At 50.7% G+C, this 25918-nt stretch overlaps 1 protein-coding gene across 14 annotated transcripts in view; it reads right to left on the bottom strand.

Moving 5' to 3' along the window:
* Positions 1 to 25918, bottom strand: part of KIF17 (kinesin family member 17) — a 40679-nt gene that overhangs the window by 4667 nt on the left and 10094 nt on the right. For 5 of the 14 annotated variants that reach the window (XM_072975216.1, XM_072975214.1, XM_072975217.1 and 2 more), the window contains 11 exons: positions 23619 to 23808; positions 20304 to 20756; positions 18153 to 18262; positions 13883 to 14030; positions 11782 to 12329; positions 10733 to 10813; positions 10487 to 10567; positions 10197 to 10295; positions 9673 to 9884; positions 7291 to 7522; positions 225 to 483 (listed from right to left, as the gene is read on the bottom strand). In XM_072975216.1, coding sequence (XP_072831317.1) covers positions 225 to 483; positions 7291 to 7522; positions 9673 to 9884; positions 10197 to 10295; positions 10487 to 10567; positions 10733 to 10813; positions 11782 to 12329; positions 13883 to 14030; positions 18153 to 18262; positions 20304 to 20756; positions 23619 to 23808 — 2413 coding nt within the window. Of the gene's footprint in view, positions 1 to 224; positions 484 to 7290; positions 7523 to 9672; positions 9885 to 10196; positions 10296 to 10486; positions 10568 to 10732; positions 10814 to 11781; positions 12330 to 13882; positions 14031 to 18152; positions 18263 to 20303; positions 20757 to 21988; positions 22062 to 23618; positions 23809 to 25918 lie in introns of those variants that run through there. The other 9 variants (XR_012079444.1, XR_012079446.1, XR_012079445.1 and 6 more) reach the window with 6 other exon arrangements.

The following is a 25918-nucleotide window of genomic DNA, read 5'->3' as shown; positions in this document are numbered from 1 at the left end:
CAGATGAGGACACTGAGTCCCAAAGAGCTCACACAGGGAATGGTGCAGCCAGAATTCCAACCCACATCTGTTTGACCCTTAGGTCCCCAACAGTTTGGGTACCCAAGGTCACATGTCTGCTGCACCCACAGCCAGCTGGGAGAGGCCCATGGCTTCATCAGAAGGCAGGAGGGCACACTGTGGGGAAGGGCAGGGACAGCCAAGAGGACACCAAAGCTCCTGACCTACTGGGAGGCTGGTTTTGATGATGATGGGCTCGGGGATCTTCCAGAAGCCATTATCCTCATCCCAGCAGGACTCGCGCCTTATCTTCTCCAGGTTGCTATAGTTACAGTCCCGGCGAATCAAGGGCTGCACCTGCTCCAAGAGCTGCTGGAAGAGCATAAAGTCACGTTCCTGCCGACGGATGGTGGCCAAGTAATCGATCTTCTCTAGCTCAAACTCCGACTGCAGATCTTTGATCTCCACTTCTGCTGCCCGAAGCTGAAAACAAAAGAAGGATATTTTAAATTCGTGGGAATGATAATCATGTGTAACCGAGAAAAGAGGATACTTGGCAGGACACAGGTGGGCAGGGAGCCATCAGGGAGGAGAGGGTACACAGGAGCTTCACCTAACTTAATTCTGCTCCATGTGTGGAGCTGGAGAGTAGACACAGTCATGGTAACAAGCTATATAGTTCTGTACACTTGTAATCATTCACAATGATCTTTGTAACAGCTTTAGTGGGATATAATTCACGTCATCTAATTCTTCCACTTAAAGTCTACAGTCCAGTGGCTTTTTGCATATTCAGAGTTGTGAATCACCAATCTACTTTCTGTCCTTACAGATTTGCTTACTCTGGACATTTCTTATAAATGTAATCATACAGTATGTGGTCTTTTGTGTCTGGCTTCTTTCACTTAACATGGAGTTTTCAAGGTCCATTCATGTTGCAGAACGTATCAGTACTTCTTTCCTTTTCTTGCCAAATAATATCCCATTATGTGGATTTATCAGTATATCGTTTTTTCATTCATGATTGTTTCCACTTGTGGCTATAATGAATAACGCTACTATGACCATCAGTGTACAGTTTTTGTGTGTGCATGTTCTCATTTCTCTTGAGTGTAACTGCTGAGTCATACTATGTTTAACTGGACTATTTTCCAAAGCTACCACACCATTTTACAGACCCACAAGCAGTAATATGAGGGCTCCAATTTCTCCACACCCCCACCAACATTTGTTATTCTCTGTCTCTCCTATTACAGCTGTCCCGGTGGGTGGGAGATGGTATCTCACTGTGGTTTGATTTGCATTTCCCTAAGGGCTAGTGATGTTGAGCTTCTTTTCATGTGTTTACTGGTGATTTGTATATATCTTCTTTGGAGAAATGGCTGCTCAGATCCTTTACCCATTTTAAAACTGGATTGTTTTTATTCTTGAGTTGTAAGTTTTCTTTATATTTTCTAGATATAAGCACCTTATCATTTTATATGATTTGAAAATATTTTCTCTCATTCTGTGGGCTATTGTTTCATTTTGATTTTGTTTTTGTTTTTTGGGGGGTGGAGGTAATTAGATTTATCTATTTAATTATTTTTTTGATGGAGGCACTATGGATTGAACCCAGGGTCTCGTGCATGCTAGGCATGCATTCTATCACTTGAGCTATATCTGCCCCACCTTGTCTTTTCATTTTTGATAGTATTTGAAGCACGAAAGTTTTAATTTTGATTAAATCCAATTTCTTTTATTTCTTTGTTGTTTATGTTTTTGGTGTCATGCCTAAGAAAGCATCGCCTACTTCAAGGTAATAAATATTTAAACTTGTGTTTTCCTCTAAAAGTTTTATAGTTTTAGCTCTTAATTTAGGATTTTGACCCACTTTGAGTTAATTTTTGTATACAACGTGAGGTTGTAGTGCAACGTCATTTTTTGGCATGTGGGTATCTAGAGTTATCCCAGCACCATTTGTTGAAAAGACTGTCCTAATTAAAAAAAAGAAAAAAAAAAAAAAGACAAGACTGTCCTGTCTCCATTGAATCATCTTGGCACTTTGTTGAAAATCAACTGTAAATGTGAGGGTTTATTTCTGGATCCCCAGTCCCATCCTATTGATCTACATGTCTGTCTTTACACCAGAACCACACAGTCTTGATTACTGTGACATTGTAGTAAATTCTGAAATCAGGAACTATGAGTCCTCCAATTATGTTCTTTTCAAGATTATTTTGGCTATTTTGAGTCCCTTGAATTTCCATGTGAACTTTAGGATCAGCTTGTCAATTTCTTCAAAGACACCAGCTGGGACTTTGATAGTGATTATCTTGAAATCTGTAGATCAACTTGAGGAGTACTGCCATCTTACCAATATTAAGTCTTCCAATCCATGAATATGGGATGTCTTTCCATTTACTTAGGTATTCTTAATTTTGAATATGTTTTATATTCCTTTTGTTAAATTTATCCCTAAATATTTTATTCTTTTTGATGTGTTATAAATTGTTTTCTTAATTTTATTTGCAGATTGTTCATTGCAAGTGTATAGAAATACAATTGCTGTTTGCTTGTTGATCTTATACCCTGCAACACTGCTGAACTTGTTCATTGATTCCAGTAGGGTTTTTTTAGTGGATTCCTTAGGACTTTCCATATATAAAGATCATGTCACCTGCAACTAGAGACAGTTTTACCTATTCTTTGCCAATCTAGATGCCTTTTATTTCATTTTTTTGCCTAACTGCTCTTGCTACAACCACCAGTCCAATGTTGACTAGAAGTGGTGAGAGTAAACACCCTTTTATTGTTTCTGATCTTAAGGGAAAAGCATTCAGTCTTTCACTATTAAGTATGACGTTAGCTGTGAGTTTTTCATGCCCTTTATCAGACTGAAGAAGTTCCCTCCCATTCTTAGTTTGTTGAGTGTCTTTATCATGACAGGTTTTGAACTCCATCAGATGCTTTTTCTACATCAATTAAGATGATCATGTGGGTTTTGTCCTTTATATTATGTAATACACTAGTTGATATTTTGGGATGCTAAACCAACCTTGCATTCTTGGGATAAATCCCACTCCAGCATGCTGTATAATCTTTTTTATATATTGTTAGATTTGGTTTGCTGGTATTTTATAGAGCATTTTGTGTCTATATTCATAATTAATATTGGTCTATAGTTTTCTTATGACTTTATCTGATTTTGGTATCAGGTGTTACTGCCCCATAGAAAGAGTTAAGAAGTATTCTCTTCTACTTCATAATGATTTTTTAAAAATTTTTTACCTATTTTTTAAAAAGTATTTTAAAATATTTTTAAATTAATTAAGATATGTCCAAAACCTCTATAAGGAAATTTATAAAATACTCCTCTAAGTGACACAAAAATTAATTTGAGCTAATATAAAGATGTACAATGGATGTTCCTGGACCAGATTATTCAACTTCATAAAGATAATCAGTACTCCCGAGCTAACTTATAAATATAATTCCCCCCCAAATTCCATCCATTTTTTTCTTTTTCTTTTGAGCTTGTCCAATTGTCTATCAAGTTAATTTGGAAAAAAAACAAACAAGAAAGAATATCTAGGAAAAACCTGAAAAAGAAAATCACAGAGAGAGGATTATCCCTCTGAGATTATAAAACAAGTTATAAATCCTCTGAATTTTAAACAAAGTGGCTGGCACTCGTACTTGAATAGACAGAGTAAGAGAAATGAATAGAAAATCCAGAATTATATCTAAGTGCATACAGAAATTTAGCATACAATAAAAGCAGCACTGAAGTCAGTATAAATGGACTTTTCAAAAAAATGGTACAAAAGATAACACTGAATCAGCTCCTCACACGTGTACCAGGATAAATTCCAAGTGGATCAGAGATTTAAATGTAGAAACAAACCCACACACATTCTAGAAGAAAACACAAGTGAACATGTCCAACTACGATTCAAGATCTATATGCAATAATAAAGTTGATCAATTGGACAAAATAATTTTTTTGGATTTTTGTATGGGAAAGATGCCATAAAGCATCATAAAAAAGACAAACTAGAAAAAAAATTTCCAACTTATATCACAGACCAAGAGTTAATATTTATAATATAAATTATAATACTTCTCCTATAATGAACTATAAGCAGAGAAGAAAAAGAACCACCACCCTCATCAAAAAGTGGACATAATATGTGAACACAGTTTAGAGAATAAAACCTGCAAATGTCCCTAAAACATATGAAAAAATATTCAATCTTGCCCACAATATGAAACACATAAATTAAAACTACACTGAACTATATAATAAATAAGTTCTGGGAATGTAATATACAGCATGGGGACTATAGTTAATAACACTGTGTTGTATATTTGAAAACTGCTAAGAGAGTAGATCTTAAAAGTTCTTATCACAAGGAAAAAACCATTAACTACGCAAGGTGATACACGTTAACTAGACTTATTGTGGCGATCATTTGGCAGTAAGTATAAATACCAAATCATTACGTTGTATACTGAAATCAACATCATGCTATATGTCAATTATATCTCAATTTTAAAAAATTTTTTAAACTACACTGGGATACTACTTCTCATCTATCAGAATAGCAAAAAAAAACCAATTTTTCAGTCTACTCTGTTGGTGAGGCTGTGAGAAAACACACATGCATGCTAGCAGAAATGCAGAGATACAGTCCCCATGCAGGGAAGTTGGCAATATCCAGCAAAATCACATATGTATTTACTCTTTGTCCCAGCAATCCCAGTTGGAGGAACTGATTCCAAAGAAACCTACCAAAATAAAAAATAGTATACAGACTATTCACTAGAGATCTCTATTGTAGAAGATTGGAAACAACCCAAATGTCCATCAGGAGAGGACTGACTGAATAAACAGTGAGGACCATGTAGCAGTAGAAAGGAATCAGAACTATTTTCAGATACTGCTATGGAGTGATTCTCGGGATATATCGTTATGTGAAAAAAAGCTATGTGGAGGAAAGTTTGTATAGTAACTACATTTATACAAGAAGGGGGAGGATATGTATGTGTAGGTGAGGGGGATGTGTACACACACCCACACATTAACTTATATTTAAAAATACACACAGAGTTCTGGGTACCTGAAGATAATGGTAGCTACCTAAATCTGAATCTCTCCAGAGAGATCCTCAGAAAGTCATATAGAACGACAAGGAGGAAAAATAAAACCATCCTCAGCCCAGCCTACCGGCCAGTAGGAACATAGGAATGTCAGTCCTACAACCACAGAGGATTAAATTCTATCAACAACCTGGAAACGGATTCTCCCCTAGGACCTCCAGAAAGAAATGCAGCCCTACCAACACCTTCATTTCAGTCTCGTGGAATCCTAAGCAGAGGAACCAGCCTCACTATACCTAGAACTTGACCTATAGAACTGTGTAATTGGTGCTGTTTTAAGCAACTAAATGTGTGGTAATTTGCTATAGCTGTGATAAGAAATGTATGAAGAGCTCTATTTAAAGCTGTATGGTCAGAAGAGTGTGCTATTGAGTAAAAACCTAGTAAGCCACCCCAAACCTTTACCTCTGTCTGGCTGTTAGCATAACTGACGCCATCTTGGGCCCATTCAGTTCCTCCTGTCCTTCCACTGACCCTACCTAGGGCTGTACTGTGTAGCAAATCTCTACTCTGTCGTCAAGGGCTCTGTAGTTAATGAACACTGTTTAATGATCATTAGGTCCAGGTGGCCTCTATGCTACATTAGTCTCCAAACAATGACAAAGACCTCTGCTGACGTAGTCCCAGGGCCCACAAGACTAGTTACTCTTTCATAAATCTTGACTTAGGAATGTACTTCTTGTTTCCAAGCACGTACCCCGACCTCTAGGTTAACCACAGAACTGTCCCAATGGCCTCTCAGTGCTGCAGAGTGCAGCTGCTAATGCTTGGGGATTCCTGTCTGCCCGATCTTACCCTGTGAGTAGGTTACCCTGTAATAAACTGATCCATTGGTTACATGGAGCTGCCTGATCCGTTTTTTAGTCTCAAGCTATCTGAGTTTGGTGGGCACTTTTTGTTCCCTCCATCTTCAATAATCTCTGCATTCAATTGTTACTGAGAGTGCAGAAAAAACAGGAGATTACGAAATAAACAGAAGAAAGCAGATGTATCTGATCAAAGCTACTCTAAGAAACAGAAAATGAAAACCAAAGCATTTCAGCAGAAGAAAATTCCCCCTAAAACACAAGCACACAGAACTAGATTTAAAATGTAACCCAATACCCCACCATGAATAAAATTTCCTTAAACAAGTATTCATTGATATGAAATTTTCAAATCAGAAATCTAAAAATCACAAAATGGAAATGGGCAAAATGAAGATGTGAAATGGGACATTAGCAGAAAATCAGGAAGGAATTTTTTAACAGGTACATAGACTAAATTACAAGAAATCCAAAAAAGAATTAATTCAATTAAAAATATAACAAAGGGTATTAAGGGAAGGCATGAAAATAGCCCCCAAAAAATTAAAACTAAAGAAGTTTAAAGAGGAAAAAGTATCCGCTTTATGCTTTCACAAGATCCCTTGGTAACCAGTGTTGGGTGGGGATGAGGAGGGGGGAACCCTGCAGGTGGTCATGGGAGACATTATGAGGCCCAGATCATCTAGAGGACGTTCCAAAGGACATCTAAGTGACTGTCACAGGTGGCAGAACCTCATTCCTCTTGCCCTCACTCTCCATGCTCAGCCACATAGTCGCCTTTCTGTTCCTGGAACTATGAACCTCGTTCCAGGCACTGGCCGGTCTCTCAGCCCAGAACGCTCCTCCCTCAGGTCATCACACGCCTGCTCTTTCTTAACCTTCAGGTCCCACCTGAGAAGTAACCGCCTCCACGAGAATGGCCCTGTCCCCCTATCTAACGTGGCCCCAGGCACATCTGGGTGCTGGCGGCATAAGGCACTCACTTTGTGAAAATAAATTCAGTTGTGCATTTGTGATCTGTGCATTTGTATTTCGGTAAAAGTGAAAAAAACGAAAACAAAGCCGCCTCCATCCCTAGTCTCTTCATTGAGCCATCCCTCCGTGACAGTTTCCTGCTTGTTTCTCTGCTGTGTTATTACTTAGACATACGCACACTCCCCCTGGACCGTGAGCTCCACGACAGCAGAGAAGCACCTGTCACCGGGACTTCTTCCAGCACAGGTCCGGGCCCACAGTAGGCGCTGAATACACAAGGTGTCTAGATCAGGGATGAATCCCCGCCCAGCGCTGCCTGCGTGCCGGGGCGGGGCTGGAGGGGCGGGGCCTAAGCCCCGGGCCTCACCTTCTTCTGCATCTTCTCCAGCAGCTTGCTCTTGGCCCTCACTTCCTCCTGGATGGAGTCATAGACGTTGAGCAGTATCCAGTCCCCGCTGTCCTCGTCCGAGTTCTGCAGGGCTGCCACCAGCTGCTTCTTGCGCTCATCCGCATACCGCTTTCGCCGCCTGTGCTGCTCCTTCAGGTCCTTGTTCTTGGCCTGCTCCCCCCCGACCACCTGCTGCTCCAACAGCTGCAAGCTGCGGAATCGGAGGAGAAAGCAAACGTGACAAAGCCTGCCGATCACTGAGCACAGGCTGTCCAGCCTAATGTCACCCACTCCCTCCAACAACCACACTTCACAGAGACGTAAACTGAGGCCCAGACAGGCGAAGCCACCGACTCCGGGTCAGACCCAGGGTTCCTACCAGATCTACCTGACCCCAGGCCTGTACACCCAGCTGCCCCAGTGGTTCTGCCCCCAGGAAGGGGAGGGCGGGAGTCTCCCTCTGGACCAAGCGCTGAGCCACCTGCGACTCGCCACCCGCCTCCCAGTTCACCCGCCTCCCGGTGCTGATGGCTGCGAAGCAGAGCAGGCTCCCAGCTGTGCTCCGGACAACCTGAGGGATCAGAGTAACCCTGGGTTGTGGAGCATGCTCAGTACAGTCAGTGCATAATGCTCAGTCAGGGACATGCACAGTGTGTTTTTTAAATATTTATGCCTAAAATGCTCCCAAATGTTTAGAGTTTAACCTTCTGAAGGTACACGTTTTAAATAACGACAAAGAAAGGCTCATGTGGAGCTCCCCACTGTCCAATAAAGCACCACAAAAGTGTTTTAGATTCTGCCTCTTCCCAGAGGGATGTAAGGGGCGTATAACCACAGGCGTTACAGGGGTTGGTAACAGGATAGGAGATCACGCTTGAGGGAAAGACAGGGCCATGCAAACCCAGCAGTCCAGCCTAGACTTGCTTCAGGCTTGGCTCTGAGCTCGACGGCACCCAGGTAACAGGGGAGCCGTGTTCAAGTCACTGCTGTACTTAAAATCCTTCCTGGGTTATAACTGAGTCACTATGCTGTACGCCAGAAACTAATACAACGCTGTAAATTAACTAGACTTCAGTAAAAAAAATACCCTTCTAGGGTCCCCATCAGAAGGAAGCCCCAGCCCCAGGGGCACATGGGGCTTCCCTGGAATCTCCCCCTGCACCCCACCACCCCTAACTCATCCCAGCTTTAACTCGGGGCTGCTGCTTCTCCAGACACCCAGACTGTTTCTGCCCTCTGCACCTTTGGGCCAGCTTGGCTGTGTGCGCCTTGTACCTCGAATGCCACCCTGAGGCATCTGTGGTGTAAACCTTACTTAGGTGTCCCCTCTTCTGAGAAGCCTTCCCTGACCACACCTCAGACCACACCCTGAAAACTGTCACATGCGCTGGGTGTTTTCTGTGCGCCGAACGCCGAGCTGCCACCTCTGCAGGCATCGTCTCATTTGACCCTCACAACAAGCTTCTCGAGCTGGAACTCTATCACCCACTGTTTGGGTGGGAAGCTAAGGCACAGAGAGGTTAACTTTGGTCCAGGTGGTGGAGCTGGGAAGTGGGGGAGGCGGACGAGAATCCGGGGAGTCAACTGCACAGCTAGTTCACGTCTAACTGCTCCAGAACCTGCCTCCCCAGGTCTCGTGTACCTGGCTCCCCCTGGACCGAGAGCCCCTTGGAGGCCAAGGCGACATCCATTCATGCTTGCATCCTGGTGTCCAGCATGTAGCATTTGCTCAGTTAATGTCTGAACCGTGGACTGTGGGACCAGAAAGGAGCTGAACCCTAGGCCATGGGGCTAACTCTGTCATGGAAGTGGGCCTGACTCTAATCACATCTACAGAGGTGAGAACCAAGGCTCAGAGATGTTAAGTGACTTGCACAAAACTGCACAGCAAGTGAGGAAAGCTCAGCTCCCCAGGCAGCCACAGGCGGTGTTTGGGGTGGCTTAGCCTTAGGGGGAACATGTCATCCATCAGGAGGGCACCCGAGGCTCAGCTGGGACCTAGGGAAAGCCTGCATCACCTGCCCTGGGCTCCTGAAACCTGCAGGCCAGGCCCCACAAAAACAAGGCGGGGACAGTCCCTTTCCTTCCTCCTGGAGCAGCTGCTCCCTAGTTGGCACCTCCGGGCGGGGATGGGAACTGGGGGCACCCAGGCAGCTTCGTGAGCAGAACCCTGCCTGCCTGGAGGACTTGAGCACCATCCCCACCTCTGGAGAGGATCAGGGCCACCTCAGCCACATCAGGAGAGCTGGGTAGGGCTCAGGAAGAATCTATGGACACCTCCACCCCTGGGCCCAGGACATAGCTCCCTCCAGCCCCAACACCGGGTCCCAACACCCACTGGCCCCAGGCTCAGGAGCTTACCGGGCAAGCACCTGCTGCTGGTCCATGATGGGCAGGAGGTCATCTGTCAGCACTGCCACCTCCACGCCCACACTGTCCCTTCTTGCACTTGTCATGGCCAGCAGGGACTGAGGCTGAGCCTCCAAGGCCACCTGAGCCTCAGCCTCGGCCCCTGCACCAGGCTCTGCTGCCAACACCACCTCCTCGGTCACTTCCGGGCCCAGGTCAACCTCCTTGAGCACAAAGAGAAACCAAGATGGAGGCAGGAGGCCAAGTCCTGGATGGAAGCTCACAGCGGCCTCAATCCTAGACGGGGCATCCTGGCCCCTGGCTGTCTGGGACAGCTCACTTCTGGCTCGGGGACACCATTTCCACAAAAATGTGCCCAATCAAGCTCTCGCTGCCACCATTTCCACCAGCACCCCCCCCCCAATGGTCCCTTCCTTCCTGCTTGGGACCCAGCTCCATGCCACCTGATAGCCAGGGTGCCCCAGACCTCTCCATCTACCATCTCCTGAGAACCTTCAGTGCCTGCCGGCTCCTACCCAGTAATCAGGTCCAGAGGCCGGCAGATCGCTTTCTCTCTCCATGAATGTGGGTAGATTTAAAGGTTTCCTTCCACTCCCCTTGACTGGTTGTACTTTCTGAAACAGAAGAGAAGAAAAAAAGGGGGTCTGAGAGCAGCAGGGCCCAAAATGGGTCCCCCACTGCGGCGGGAGTTCCCTGACAGCGCCTCAGGGGCTCCCAGCCCCTGCCCCGCAGCCCTTGTCCACCACACACTCCAGGACTCTGCTTTGGACAAGGGTTCCATGGCAGAGGCAAGCTTGAAACTCACTGTAGAACAGTGGCCTCTCATTAACACATCAATAAAAAGAAGTGTGACAGCTCCTTTGATTTGGACGCTGCTTTGCAGTCTCTGATAAGCCAGGGGGAGAACTGGGGTCATTGTCCTTGTTTTCTGGGGGAGAAAACTGAGGCCATAGAGGGAGGAGGCTAGTGGGAGTGTCACAGGAAGAACCACGCCCCTGGAACTATCCCCACCACATGGAGGGCCTGGAGGAGGGTGGGGGGGCGGACTCACAGTCCTGGGCAGAGGGTCGTCAGCTGCCTCAGCTTCAGGCCTGAGGTCACCGGGCTCCAGCAGATCTGTCAGGGACGGGCGCTGGCAGGAGAATAGGAAGCAGGAAGTGGGGAAGAGGGATGATTGAGCCAGAATCATCATCTGCTGCCCCGCCCCGCCCTCCCCTTCAACTCCCCACACTGCTCACCCACCCCACCTCCCCCCCGCTGCCAGTCACTGGGGAGAGAGGGGCTGGAAGAAGGGGGGAGGAGATAAGGGGGGGTGGACAGAAGAGAGAGGAAATGGGGGAGAGAGGAGAGACCCACACGTTCTGAGCACCTGCTATGTTCCAGAGGTGTTACCCGCGTGAGTTCATGTGTAACCCACATCAGAATCCCCATTTTATAGACAAGGAGACAGAGGCCAATAAAGGTGACTGGCCAAGGTTACACCAGCGAGTGAGTGGGACAGCTGGGATCTGAGCCCAGGTCTGTCTGATTCAAAGGCCTGTGCTCTTTATACCCACACAACCTCACACACAGGAATGGAAAGGAACAAAAGGGAGAAAAGAGAAAAAAGAATTTTAAACATAAAAGAAGAGGTGAAAAGAGAGAAGGCATTGGACAAAGGGCCAGGATGGAGGAAGAGCAGCATCTCAGGACCCCTGGGTGGTCCCCGAGAGGTAGCTGGATTCGCACAGACCCCCCTTTGAGAGCAGGAGGATTGACCAAGGCTGCCTCTAGCTCTTTCAGGCCTGGGGTGCAGTGTAACCATGGCAACCAGCAAATTTCCCAAGCAGATGTTCCTCCCTCAGCAGAACAGGTGCCCACCTGGCATCACCTGGGATCTCGATCCTAATGTTCCTACTGATTTACAGAGCATTAGACAGAGCTTCTCTTCCCCAGATCCCTGAATACCTGAGCCACCACCACGCCAGAGCCACCGCAGAGATGGTGCCGGCAACGCTGGAGCGGCAGAGGTTAGATGTCTGCGCATGCCCAGTGACCTCTGTGCCCCAGCCGAGCTCTGCCCCCTAAATTCCTGCATGGATCCTGCATGACATCAGCTACCTGCGTGCTGACCTTGGGTACGTCCGCGTGGGGCACATCCACCCCAGCCACCGTGGAGGAGAGCCTGGCCAGCTTGGCTTCCACTTCAGCAAACGGGTCGTGCAGGCCTGGTAACAGCTCCAGGGCCAGCAGCTGGGGCTCCTCTTCCTGGAGGAAGGGCTCCTCCTCCAACAGGGGCTCCGTGGCCTCCTGGCTGACATCCTCATCCAGAAAGTATCCACTCTGGGCCTCCACCTCGGCCACGGAGAACCCCAGGCTGGAGGGCTCCCTGGGCCCAGGGAAGGCCACAGAGATGGAGGTTTCGTTGAGCATGGAAGACTCATCAGACCCAAAAGAAACTTGGGTCTCCACCTTGGGCAGTTCCTCAAACCTGGGAGAAACCTCCGCCTTGAAGACATCCTCACTGGGCAGAGCGTCAGGCATGGAGTAGATCTCGGGTTTCACAGCCGTCTCACACTGGAGAGCAGGTGAGTACTCAGAGCTGCTGGCAAACTCAGCCCTGGACATGACCTCAGCCTTGTAGAGGACTTCTGCCTTCAGGACAGCCTCTGTCAGTGGAGACCTGCCTTTAGCTTTTCACAGGTTAGAATGGGGGGACCCTTCCCTGCAAGCTGGCCCCAAGCCCACCATCTCCAGAGACCAGCCTAAGAACAGAGTCTCCCAAGCCCCCCAGTACTGGCTTCCCATCTCTGCCCCTCTGCCCATCAGAACTCAAGCCCTGCCTCCTTCCACCTCTCCCAGGAAGTCTTCCCTGATCAGCTCCATGATTTCTCCATTCTCTGACCTCCCACCCATTAGATGTCAGGCTCTTATCACCCTGCCTTGGGACTGCTCTTAATACATAAACTGACTGCCCTGCAGGATAGCTGGATTCGCACAGGAGAGGCAGGTGCATAAAAATATATTTCTGTGCCCAAGGCAAGAGCTCCCCATCATCAGATTTCACACCTAAGACCCTGAGAGGCCCACGCTGGGGTGACCAGCTCAGGGCTCTTGTCCACAGGATATGCATGAGCCTGGAACTTAAATGAATGCCGTGGATGAATTTTAGCATGATCAAATAAAACCCCTCAGAGGCCTGCTATTCAAACTGGGCTGCAGGGAACATTCTGAAGGATAGAAAGTGCTAGAATTTCCCCTTCCCTCTTCCTCTGGGTCTACACCAAGAGGGGCAGCTCTCTGCCAGCTGGGATGGGATGATGGTCGTGCAGGCCTCCTGCTCCCAGCTCACGGTCATTAGACCACCTCCTTTACATCCCACCCACTTCTTCGTCACATGTCCTGGGCTTCCCTGAGAGAGCCCTGCAGTCCCCTTTGCTGAAAGAGGACAACCACTCCCTAGCTTGTGGCCTGAATTTCTCTGATCTGGGTCTGCACACCTGCAACGTGAGGGTGCAGTGAATCCTGAGTCACTGAGGGAGTTCAGGGGAAGCCCCCAGCCAGTCCCTGGCGAACAGCAATGCCCAATAAACGGCACCAGTGAGGGGACCAATATGGTCCTCATTACACGATGGATTTTATAATATTTGAGTGAGTACTAGGAAGTCTGGGATGCCTGGCAGCACAGGGGTTTAAAAAATAGTGATGAGGTGGAACATTCTAGAATGTCAAACAGAAGACAAAGATTTCCAGGAAGGTAAAAGTTTTTGCTAATGATTGAATGCTTACTTTGGGGTGTGGTTGCTTTGGTAACGAATGGGCTCAAAAGTGAAAGGAGATGGTAGAAAATGCAGAAACTGGGAGAAGGGACTTACATGGGTGATATATCATAACTCTAAGGCAGCCTTGGGCGGGGGCCCAGCCTGTGGCCAAGGCCTCAGGTACAGTGCTGTGGGTAAGAATGCTGGCTCTGGGGTCAGACTGCCTGGGTTCAAATCCTGGCTCCACTTTACTAGCTGTGTGACCATGGGCAAGTTACTTACCCTCTCTGTGCTCATCTATAAAATGAGGATAACTGTAGTGCCTGCCTTGCTGGGCTGCTGTGAGGAGTAAATAGAGCTGAGCCTGGTGCATGGAATGCACTCTAACAACAGTTATTCGGGTAAGGAGGAGAGCAGGCTGGCCTCCCTCCTGACAGCTGCGGGGCAAGGGGGGCGCCTACCTGTCTCCTTTCGCAGGTTCTCCTCCAGCGTGGACAGCCTCACATCATACGAGTTGCGCATGGCAGTGATGTCCTCCTCCAGCCGGGCCCTGGACTCCTGCTCTGCCTCATAGTCGGCCTGCAGCCGGGCCAGGCGCTCTTCGTACTCCTGGGAGTGGTGGGGGGACACGCAAGGGGCAGCATTGTATCACCACTGCAAAACCCAGCTCTCAGTATTCCTTTTTTGCCATTCAAACAATCCAGAAAATACAAATAAGCCAAAAGAACAAAATTCAAACTACCTCCACTACCTGGGGTAATTACTGGCTGGTGAAGACCCCTCTGAACTTATTTCTATGCATTTATCACGGGCTTATAATATGCATATATATACATATTTGTAATCTGCTTTTTTCAGAAAGCAATAGACCATGAACATCTTTCCACATCAACTAATGCCTTTTAACCAAATGACCCTCAATCCATCAAAGATGAAATATATTTTTATGCACCTGCCTCTATCTCCATCTTGGCCATCACCACTAGCTCTGGTCCAGACCTGGTCCCCAACCTCCACTCTCGCTCCAAACCCTTCTCCACACAGCAGATGCGTATCCATTAGATTATGTTTCAATGGCGTCCCAGGTTCAAGGATAAAATCTAACCTCTTCAACTTGACCTCAAATCCCCAGTGATCTGGCCTGTCCACCCCATGTTTGCCACACCAGCCGCTTTCCACTCTGAGACACACCCACTCCCTCCCCCAACCTCAGGGCCTTTGCTCTTGCTCCCTCGCCAGCCAGCTCATCCCTTCAGGCCTCAGCTTAGTAACCCCACCCTCCCTGATCACCCTCTCAGAAGACACCCGCCCACCACTCTGTCACGTCGCATACTGCTTCTTAGCACGGATTCTAAGTTCCATCATTCTCTATATTTATTTGATTATGGGTTTATCATCCAGCTTCCCTGACAGAGAGCAAGCACCATCCCGTCTCGCAGCCTCAGTGCGAGGGAATCAGAGGACAGCCACTGAATCAGCAAGAGATGAAACAGAACTGCTGGGCTGAAGGGGAACCCAGACTAGAGGGGCGTCTCCCACGGGGAGGGCTGGGCATTTGTGCACTAATGTTTGTCTCTGACCTGCTGTCTTTTGGAGCCACTCCTGACAGAGGGGACCGCAGAGGCAGTAAGCCGGAGGGGCGGGACAGGGTTGGGGTGGGAGAAGCCCTGCACACGCCCACCTCTCCAGATCCTCAGGAAGTACAGAGCCAGCACAGAATCCTACAACAGCACAGACGGCATGACCTGGCTCTCTGGCCGGAGCGAAGGAGACAGAGAATCATTAAAATGTAATGGTTTACTGTGACACTTTTGAGATGCATTTCAGCCTCAGGGCAATACATGTAAAGTTACTGAGGCCTGGAGAGGCTCCAGACTTGCCAGGACCACAAGCTCTCCGATGGCCTCATGGAGACCTCCAGTCCACCCTTTTTCCTGCCTCCGCCCCGGCTCCACCTTCCTTACCCAGCTGGGGTCCCAGGGCCAGCACCATACCCATCCCTCACCCCAGCACCCTCACTACCCCCTCCCAGCACACCCCTGACCTCACTGAAACCCAGGCCAAAGCCCAGTGGCACCTACATCCCAGAAAGACCTGCCTGGAGATACACACACGTGTGTAAACACGCAGCAGCCCCCATGCACGCAGCACCGGCTTCTGTTCTCACCTGCAAATGTGGGACCCCCAAACCTCAGGAAGATCTCTAAGTGGGGAGCACCCCTTTCCGGTCCTTCCGCCCTCCGTCTCTCTGCAGCCCTCCGCTCCCCCATTCCCTGTCTCATCCTCCACAGAGAGCACTGAAGAGGTCAGTGATGAACCCCTCCCCACCAGCCCCACAGCTTCCCGTCCACCTGTAGAGAGAGGATGAACCACCAGGAGCCAAACCACCCCACTGGAGGACCCTGCTCTTTCAATCCCCCCACCCTCCTATACCGCAGACTTCTCCCCCTGTCTGTACCAGACCATCCCCCACAGTCTACAAAACAGGCTGTAACTTCTAATATTAAAAACAGTAACACTCTTCCTCAGCTCCACGTGCATCTAGCACGCCCTGCGCCTAGTAGGTGCTCAGAAAACGCTTGTTGATGACTGCACGGGGGGAGAGAGTGCAAACCCAGACCCCCGAGCCCTGACTGGTGCTTGCTACACAGCCCAGCGGTGAGAAGATGCCTTCATTTCACCCTCGTCCAACAGCGGCAGAGCTGCTCCATGCCCACCCTAGAGATAAGGAAACAGGCTTGGAGAGCTTAAACAGCCTGCCCGGGCACAGAGCCTGCAAGGACTGCACTCACAGAATGAAAAACCTGGGTGGACCCAAGGAATCTTCTAGCCCGAACTCCTTGAGGTACAGGCAGGAGACAGAAGCCCGTGGACTCACACCTCCAGCCCGTGGCTGAGACGACTCCTGGCCTGGCGCCCTCTCTACCACACACGGGGTCACTCCCTCATCCTGAGCATCCGGACTGGCTCCGGAGTGGGGAGGAAACCACAGTCCAGGCACACAGTAGGTGCGTAATAAATACGAATCATAAGTGAAAGAACAGGAGGGAGGGAAGAAGGACAGATCTCCCCCCACCTCAGCTCTTCCTCCAAGTGTGGCTCACAGAAGAAAGTCCATAGCCAGAAAACACACTTGGTGGTGGTGGTCTCGGGGGGGGGCAGCGCCCTGGGGCAGCGCCCTGAGGAGGAGGCAGGTGACCCCCATCCCCAGAGCGGCCAGCCCAGAGCAGCGTCTCTTCTCCAGGATGACCACTAGGGGGCGGCAGCGCCCTGCTTACTAAATACCTAGGCTACCTGCCCACCCAATCTCAGGGAAGAAGCTCCCAGCCCAGCCCCAGGCCAACCTTCCTGCTAGTTTTGTGACCAACGTCCGTCCACCTGTCCCTGTGTGATTCCAAAACCCACCCTGAACTCTCAAACCATGATTTCTATTATCCTGTGGGCTTGTGCTCAGCCACCCCGAAAGGCCCCCTCCTCCCAGTACCCCCTAGGAGGTGGGCCCTGGGCTCCAGAGACAGGCCTGACATCGCACCCGGCCTCAGGGGCTCCCAGAGCAGCAGGGGAAAGGCAGAGAGAGCGGCTGATCTCCCAGAACCTTCACTGGGGCCCCCCGGGGGTCCATCTGGGGGCCACAATTGAGCCTCTCCTCAAACCATAAATGCCTCCACCTGTCATGAGCAGCACTCAGACCTTTTGATCCATTCCTCCCAGCCCTCCAGCCCACAGGACTGAGACTCCCCCAGGGCTTACCCGGCCTGCCTCCCAGAGGCTGGGCCCCAGGCCCTCCCAACCTGACCAGGGCTTCTGGGGGCCCCAGGGCTGATCCCGCCTGAGGTCATAGTTGAGTGGCAGAGGCCCAGCTGCAGACACGTCCAGGCCCCAGGCCCTGCAGAGCTGTCCCCGCTTGGCATTAGGTTTTCCACTAGGAAAAAGCCAGTGCCCTAAAGGGACCATCAAATGTCAATCCCCACCACGTGCTCAGGTCTCAGAATGCAGCTCCCACATGGCAGAAACCCCCAGAAACCAACAGAGCCTGGAGTTGGGACAGAGCCTAAGCCAGGAGTTAGGAGGCTCTGCGTGTCTGGCGGTGTAAGTACTTCTAGAATCAGCTCCATATCTGTAAACTGTGGTGTTACCTGCCCTGCTGGTTCCCAGTGATGCTGGGAGACACATATGTGGGAGGACCCAGGTCCCCCGATGTGTTTTAGCTCCCCCTTTTCCTGGGGAGCTAAAACCCCACTTATCCACTGGTCAAATGGGTGCCTGGGGGCTCCCCACAGCCTACCCAGGCTGCCCTGCTCCCAGCCCCAACCACTGCACTCTGACCTCCTCGCCAAGGTACAGGCCATGCCCCCAGCCAGGGATGCCCTCGCCACTGCCATCAATCCACAGCCACTCATTCCAGCAGTACTGAAGAGAGACCATGCTCCTGCAGACACCCCACACCCCTCTTTGACCCCCCCCCCACCGCCCCCCACACACAAACTGGTGTGGGATGGATTGCACTCTGAAGTCAAAAAACCAAATTTGAATCCTGGGTCAGATTCTCTTTAGCTGTGTGACCTTGGGTAAATCACAGCACCTCTCTGAGCCCCAGCTGGCTGCGCTCCAAAAGGAAGATTGGAGTACCAACCCCAAGGTGATGGCAGAGGGGAAATGACATCGTCCTGGAGGTGGTCACCGCCTCGGCCCTGGCTGCTTGCCTATTCTCCCACCCGCTCAGGGCCTCACCTCCCGGATCAGCTGCTTCTCCGCCTCTGTGTCATGCTGGATCACAGGTGGGGACAGAGGCTTCTCCTCAATCTGGACAGGGTTTGGGGGTGCCTGATTGTTCAGCAGGGCTGGGAGAAAAACAGAAATGAGGGGCTGTGACCAAGGTGCACGTGGTTTGCAGGAACTGAGCAGAAATCCATAAAAAGACAACTATGTCCTCATTCAAACAAACTTCAAAGCACTGAACTTCTGTCAAGCACGTCTCTGTGTAAAATTCTAATACACTCATCCAACGAATACTTCTTGAGCACCCACATGTTCCAGGCCCTGGGGGGTGGGGGTTGGCATTGAACAAAACAGACAAGACTCCACACTCAGATTGCTTTCAACTGGGGAAGAAAAGCAAGCAAAATGCATAACATGTTATAAGGTGACACTTTCTAAAAAGAGAAAGCAAGCAAGGAGGATGCTCAGAAATTAAGATTCAGGAAGAAAGGTGGCAATTTAAATGAGTGGACAGGGGAGGCCTCTTGGACAAGGTATGAGGAAAGCAGTGATCCAAAGGAAGTGAGGAAGAGAGGCAGGCAGAGATCCTGTGGACAGACAGAAGGAAGCAGTGCATGCAAAGGTCCTGTGGCAGGAAGGGGCTGTGACTGTTCCAGGAACAGCTGGGAGGCCACGAGGCGGGAGCAGAGTGAGCAAGAGAGAGCAAGAGCAAAAAGGAGGTCAGAAAGGAAAAGTCCCAGGCCCCTCACCGATCTTGGAAGTGAGCAGGGTCAGGGGTGGGGAAGGAGGGAAAGAGGGGGGAAGGAGGGAAAGAGGGGGAAAGCAGATTGTCTGAGTGGAATCCCTCATCATGGTGTTCAAGGCTCCCTCCATTCCAGCCCTTGCCAACCTCTATCTGGCCATCTCCCACTACCCGACTCCCCAGGTAGCTGGCAGAACTACTTGTAGGTCCCCTTATAGTTCTGTGCATCTTTGCACAAACTGACCACTTCCACCCTGTCTAACAGGGAGACTTCTCATTCCCCAACACTCTACTCCCTCACCCCTTTTCCTCTGTGAAGCTTTCCCCGACCAACCACACCCTACCCGCAGACAGACTTGGCCACACGTTCCCTTTTGCCCTGCAGTGCCCTGTACAGCTCTCTGCCCCAGAGGTACACGATATTCTGCTGGAGGGTCCCTCTTCCCCAGGAGACTAGGGCATCATGAGGCAGAGCCTGGATCTGATTCATCTCTGCGTCCCCAGGGTCCACACACAGAGAGAGTGCTCAGTGAACTCTGGGTGAACGGATGGGTGGGTGAGCGGAAAGACAGCTAAAGGGATGGATGACAGGATTGAGTGAATGAATAGGTGAGCATGTGGAGGGCAGGATGGATGGGGTGGGTGGGCAGAATGGTTGAATGGGAGAGTGGATTAAATGGATGGATGGGTGAGTAGATGGACAAATAATGGAATGGGTGGCAGGGTGGCTGTGTAGATGGAAGGGTAGGTGGATGGATGGATGGATGGATGGATAGACAGGTGGATGGATGGTGGACGGATGGGTGGAGAAGTAGATCAATGGGTGAGTAGAATGGATGGATAGAGAGGAAAGTGGGTGGGGAGGTGGATGAATGGATAGATGGACTCAGGCTCCCTTCCCCAAGGGATTCTCAGATCAAGAAAACCCTGGAATCCCTCAGTTGCAGGTCCTGCAGGCCCAAGCCCCAGGTATGGGTTTCCACCTGCCAGATGACAGCCAAACGCCTGGGTGTGAGCGCTGCCATCTCACGGTGCCTAACTGGGAGTGGGGACAGGACGTGGGGGTGAGTCACTCAACTGCTCAGCAGCACAATATCACGACCCTGCCACTGAGACAACAGGCAGACAGGTGGGATGGCGGATGTGCAGCCCGGAGGCAGGGAACCGGTGACAGAGCCTCCAGCTGATGGGCCAGGCTAGGTAGACCAGCCTCCTCCTGGGGCATCGGCCAGCACCTGGGCCATCACCCGCCAGGGCTTCCCTGACTGTTCAAAAGCTACCCTAATGTGAAGTTGAGAGGAGGTGGGACACTGCTTCCATGCCTCTCAGATGGGAAACCAGAGGCAAGAAAACAAAGGGAGAGAGGCTTTCTCATCTGTCCATCCTGGCCCTCTCTGCCGGCACCCCCTGCCGCTGCCCACCTGACAGGTTGCTGGGGCTCAGCTGCTGGGCCAGAATCGCCTTGAGCCTCTTGATCTCCTCCTGGTACTCGCGCAGAAGGGCATCCTTGGGGTCCTCGTTGATGCGCGGCTTGTTCTTGATGTTCTTGGCTCGGTTGGCGTACCGCAGGGTGCTGAGCGTCTCATCGTAGTTGTTGTCGGCGGGCGACAGGCAGGCCACCATCAGCGTCTTGGTGTTGCCGCCCAGTGAGTCCTGCAGCAGCCGCGTCAGTTTCGAGTCCCGGTAGGGGATGTGTTTGCAGCGTCCATCCACCAGGGCCGAGATGACGTTGCCCAGCGCCGACAGCGACAGGTTGATCTTCGTGGCCTCCTTGAGCCGCTCCCCTGTGGCGCCCGTCTTGGACTGCCGCTCGCTGCCCGCCAGGTCCACCAGGTTCAGCTTGCCCGCCCGGAGGTGGTCCTTGCCCCGCTCATCTGCAGACAGACCAGGCAGAGGGGTGAGGGTGAGGCCCCTGTGGTATGGAGGGCAGTTATCCACCAGGCTCCGGATGCTCACCACCCACTGAGGGTCTCATTTCAGCTGCAGAGGAGTTCCATGAAGGAGGTGCTGTGATTGTGCCCACGTCAGAGATGAGAAAGCTCAGAGAGGGTACTTAACTTGCCCAAGGTCACACAGCTGCTAAGTGGTGGATCCAAGATCAGAACCCAAGGCTGCCTGACTCCAGGGGCTGGCAGGTGCAGACTGTTCTCTGAGCGCAGCAGGATTTCCTATGGCTGCCACCAGAGTTCCATGAGACCAAAGGTGAGGGTGGCAGGGGTGAGGGAAAATGATTGGGTCACCAAAGAGCTCTAGCCGTCAATGCAAAACACACTGGCTTTGAAGACCCTTGGGCTTGGTTCCCACCCAAGTCCTACCTCCTACTTGCTGTGTGACCTTGGCAGAACCATGCACCTCTCTGACCCTCAATTCTCACCTCAAAAAGTGAGACTAATGACAGCTTCCCACTAGGGTTGGTTGTTGGAAGGAGTAAACAGACAGACAGCATGTCTTAACAGAGTCCACAGAGGGCCCAGCACACAGCAGGCGTCATCTCCCCCGAGGATGAGCCTAGCTCTGTGGTGACCGAGGCCGTGCTGGCCAGGCACCAGGTGTTGTGGGTGACGGGAGCCCGGCACTGGCAGGAACTTGGGGGCTCACAGCACAGGTTCTGAAGCCCCAGACCTGGGAGGGGGACAATCTTGATTCTATCCCTCAGCAGCTGTGAAACTCGGGGGACTAATTTCCCTCGACTCTAAGCCTCAGTCTCGCAGTAACGTGGGAACCTAAGACCCACCCTGAAGGGCTGTTGTGAGGATGTCACAGCGACGTGCAGAGCTCAGGGGCAAGCCTGGCACACAGCAAGTGTGCCTTAAATGATAGCTTGCTGCGCTCAGTACTATTAATAATTCTTACTGTCATGAGACAACACCATAAACAGTTCCAAATGAGGTGAGGGGCGGGTCGGGGCTTCCTCAGTTTCCTGCTGGTTGAAACCAGAATCGGCCCTAGTTTCACCCATGAGCACCGCTACCTGAAGTAAAGAAATTAAAAGTCTGGCTGGCACCCAGCAGAGGTTTGGACATGTAAGGGGCTTAATTCTTTGGGCTTTTTTTTTTTTAAGCAGCAGCAGGAAGAAGGGACTTGGAAAGCTCTTTGCAGAACGTACCAGGAGCCTTAAACAGGTTTGTACCCTTGCTCCAGGAGGCCTGCTCCAGGGACTCTAATCTGAAGAGATGACTCTAAAAGCAGAAAAAGACTTGGTGCACAAAGATGTTCATCATGGCATTATTTACAACACTGCGGAAACCGGAAACAGTGTTAAGACCTTGCAGAGGGCTGGCTGGAGGCGGGCCGTGAGTGATGCACTGGCCTTCAGTCACCTCCCACGATCAGGAAGACAAGGCAGGAATGATGTGGGGAAATGCTTAGAGGGAGCATGAGAAATGAAACTTGGGGAAGAAACTATAGAGCGTAAGATTTCAGTTGTGTCTAAAATTTTCACAGGGAAAAAAAGGACCAAAAGAACATATGCTTAAATGTCAACAGTTAGTGTGTTATGAGTAATTTCCCCTACCTTTCTCTAAGTCCTAAATGTCTTTGTTGAACTTATTTTATAACGAAAATAATAAACATCTTTCAAATTGTTTAAAAGTCTGTTTTCAGGCAGCCTGCCTCAGCCTTCAAACCCTTCTGCAGAGACCAAGAGGCACCGCACAGGGCCACTCTCTCCTCCTCCCTCCTCATCTGTCCTCACCTGCCCCAGTCCCTGCCCCCAACCCACAGCATCATTGTATGAGGAAGCGACCACCCCACATCAGCACCCCTGGGCGAGACCCTGACCCAGCCAGCACCAGGGGGTTGGCCTGGCGCCAGGTCACCACACAGGTGGGTAAGTGTGCTGCTGGAGGGCCCATCAACCCAGGCCTTGACCTTGGACTGGGATCTCTCCAGAATTATATTCATAGTTGGGCTGAGGCTGCTTCCTGCTCCACTGCTCTTGGTTCTGTTCATGGTGAACCACCAACTTGGAGGCAGCTGCAGTGTTGGCAAAAAAACCCCCAGATGTCAGAGAAACCTGGGTTCAAATCCCAGCTCTGCCAAGCGGTACCCTGAAGCACTTGTTAAGTGCGACCTTGAACAAGCAGGTCACTTGACTTCTCAGAGCCTCCGTTTCCTCATCTCTTAGTAGGAATTATAATGCCTGCATCTAGGACCTTCGTGGGGTTTAAGCAGAATGAAGCACTTAGAAGTCCTTGCACAGCGTCTATAAATGATTTCCTTTCTCAGTGAGTCGTCAGGAAGAGTCAGGACTCAGGACTCAGGACTCAGGACTCAGGAGTAGAGTGCTTTACAGAGGAAGAGGAGAATCCAAGGGTTCTGGGTGGCACACACTCTGCAGACAGACCCCTGTGATAGAGGTCCCACCCGGAGACTTTCTAGTTGTGCGCCCTCAATTTCCTCACCTGTGAAATGAGGATGATGTTAGTGTCCATCTCATGGGGTTGCTGGAAGGAGCACGTGGGCTAATGCACATAAACTGCATGGCACATGGTAAGTACTCATGGCAGCCACCAGTGTTATCACTGTTGTTGTTAATGCTGTTAATCCCGGAAACATGGGTCCTGGCGCAGGGAGGATCTTCTTGTGTTTCCTCTAGGCAATCCCAGCATTTCTTCCCAGTTTCAGATGGGGCCCCTGAGGTTCTGAGAGGTCAAGGGTCTGGGCTACCAGGAGTGGGCACCCAGCTTGGCACAGGTGGTCCGGTCCCCCATCTGCCCCCGCCTGGCCCCACTTACCCACCGCATAGATCTCGATGCTGATGGTGAAGATGGAGTGGGAGCGGGAGGAGTCCTTGTTCATGAGGGTGTAGCCAACCGAGCGGTTCTTCCAGCCTGTCTCCATGATGTGCTCGCACTGGGCCACGCTGTGCACCGTATGCATGGAGAGCCCCTTCACGTACACCCCCTTCTCCGGGTGCTCCTTCATCTGCGGGCATGAGGGGCGGGTCAGGGATCCCCAAGGAACCCGAGGGAAGGGCTCAATTCTGACCAACTCGGCCCCCCTGCCAGGTTGATTGACACCTCAAATTCCCTGTGACAGGCCTGGAGTTTGCTCTAGGGAGAACCAGCCTCAAACCCACCCCTGTCTCTTCCTTGCTGTGGGACCTTGGGCCAGTAACTTAACCTCTCTGAGCCTCAGTTTCCACATCTGTAAAATGGATATGAGATACCTATCTCCTAGGGAGGTGAACTACTACGAGGATGCTGGAGCCCATACAGTCCTCGGTGCGGTGGCTGGTACGTGGTAGGTGCTACACAAGTACCAGCCCCTATCCTCACTGTTGCTGTGCTGTGGCTGTGAAGATGGTTTCCAGTCTGGGCACTTCAGTGCCCCAGGGACTGGCCCTGTAGTTATTCACCTAAGGGCTCTGAGTGCATCTCCCCTGCCCTGTCAATGTGGCTTCTGCTCCCCTCTCTGCTGTGGCTCCAAGGCAACGGGCCCATTCCCAGATCCCTGGATCACAGCAGGTGAAGGGTCATTTGCTGCCCGGAACTCCCACTAGCCAGCCCTCAGCGTGATGGCAGCAAGCAAATTAATTTCTCTGACTGCTCCTTGCTCGCTCTCCAGGCAGCCAAGCTGTTTTACTGCTGACACAGAGCCGTGAAATGCAATATTTTTCAAGTGTGAGAGGAAATAAAGCCACTCTGGCAAAAGCAGAATGAATTAGGACAAAAGTCATCTGTCTGCTGGTCGGAGCCACAGAAGGCTCAGATGCTTTGCCCCGGGCAGCTCCAGGGTCCTAGGTGGGGTCGGGGCTCTGCTGCAGAGTAGGGAGGGTTGGGGGGCAGGGGTGGTAAGCTCAGGTTTGCCCTGTCTGCCCAAGTCTGGAGAAAGAGCCAGACTCAGACTGAGGTTTGGGTTTCATGGAACAGATAAGTGACTGAGGCACAGAAAGGTTAAGGAACCCACTGAAAGTCACACAGCTATTCACGGCAGGGCAGCACAGTGGTCACAGGCAGTGGAAGACTCCAGAGGCAGGGCTTGGAGAGAGGCTGCAGCCTCCTGGAGTAGCTGAAGTTTGATAAGACAAAGGGCCGACCTTGACCTCAGAAGTGGCTATGAGGACGGAGCACAAAGGACAGAAGCAGGAGACCCTGCAAACTCAGCAGGGCTTGAAGGCAGCTTGGGGTGCTGTATGCCTGGACAGTGGGCTGTTTTGGTCACTGCCTCACTCCCGGAACCTAGAAGCCTTCCTGGCACATGCAGGTGAGTGGACGGTTGCTCCTGGCTTCAGGGAGAATGCAGTTTCCTTATAGAGGAATATCACTATATGTCAGACAGGACCAGGGTTAGAAACCTGGTTCTGTGACTTCTGAGTTGGGGAAGTCATTTTGCCTCCTTTGGCCTCGGTTTCCTCATTCTAAAATGAAGATAATAGATCCTATTTCCACAAGATCATTGTAAAGATTAAGAGAATGGATCTAAAAGAAGTTCTGTGGGTACTTGGAGGGGAGGAGGTTCAGTGAACACAGATACCAAGAGGAGAAGGATATATGTTTCCAGCAGGAAAGCAGAGCAGGGAGGCAACCCCTCAGGTAGGGGTCTCCAACCCACCCTATTTTTAAGCCCAGGAGGGCTTGCTCCCCTCACCTCACGATCTGCTAGATTCCTCCGCCCCTCCCTGGCTGTTCCTGCCCCAACCCACACTCTGATTGACAGCAGCCAGCTGTGCCCCGCAGCTTTCCTTGGTAACTGCTCCTCCCGGATGAAAGGCCATGCACAGTCGCCATGGCAACCAGCTGGGATGCAGCTGGCACGCGTGCAGCACATGACCACGGCTGGCTGGTCCAGAGACAGAAAACGGCCCCATGGAGGAGGGGGCTCTGCATCTTGGCCCCACACAGCTGCTGCAGGAACCAACTGCACCTGAGGGCCCCACCACCACCGCCCAGTACTGAGCTGGGTTCTATGATAGTGGTTCGAGGTGGATGGGGGGAGAAGGTGTAATCTGCTTCCTAAATCCCTTGCTGGCCCTGGCTGACCTAACCACCTCTAATTACCAGCGTTACCAGGCCCTGTGCTGTGCTGTGGAGCC

This window comes from Vicugna pacos, chromosome 13, assembly GCF_048564905.1.
Source record: "Vicugna pacos chromosome 13, VicPac4, whole genome shotgun sequence".
Lineage (NCBI taxonomy): Eukaryota > Metazoa > Chordata > Mammalia > Artiodactyla > Camelidae > Vicugna > Vicugna pacos.
This window is presented reverse-complemented; position numbering and strand designations above follow the sequence as displayed.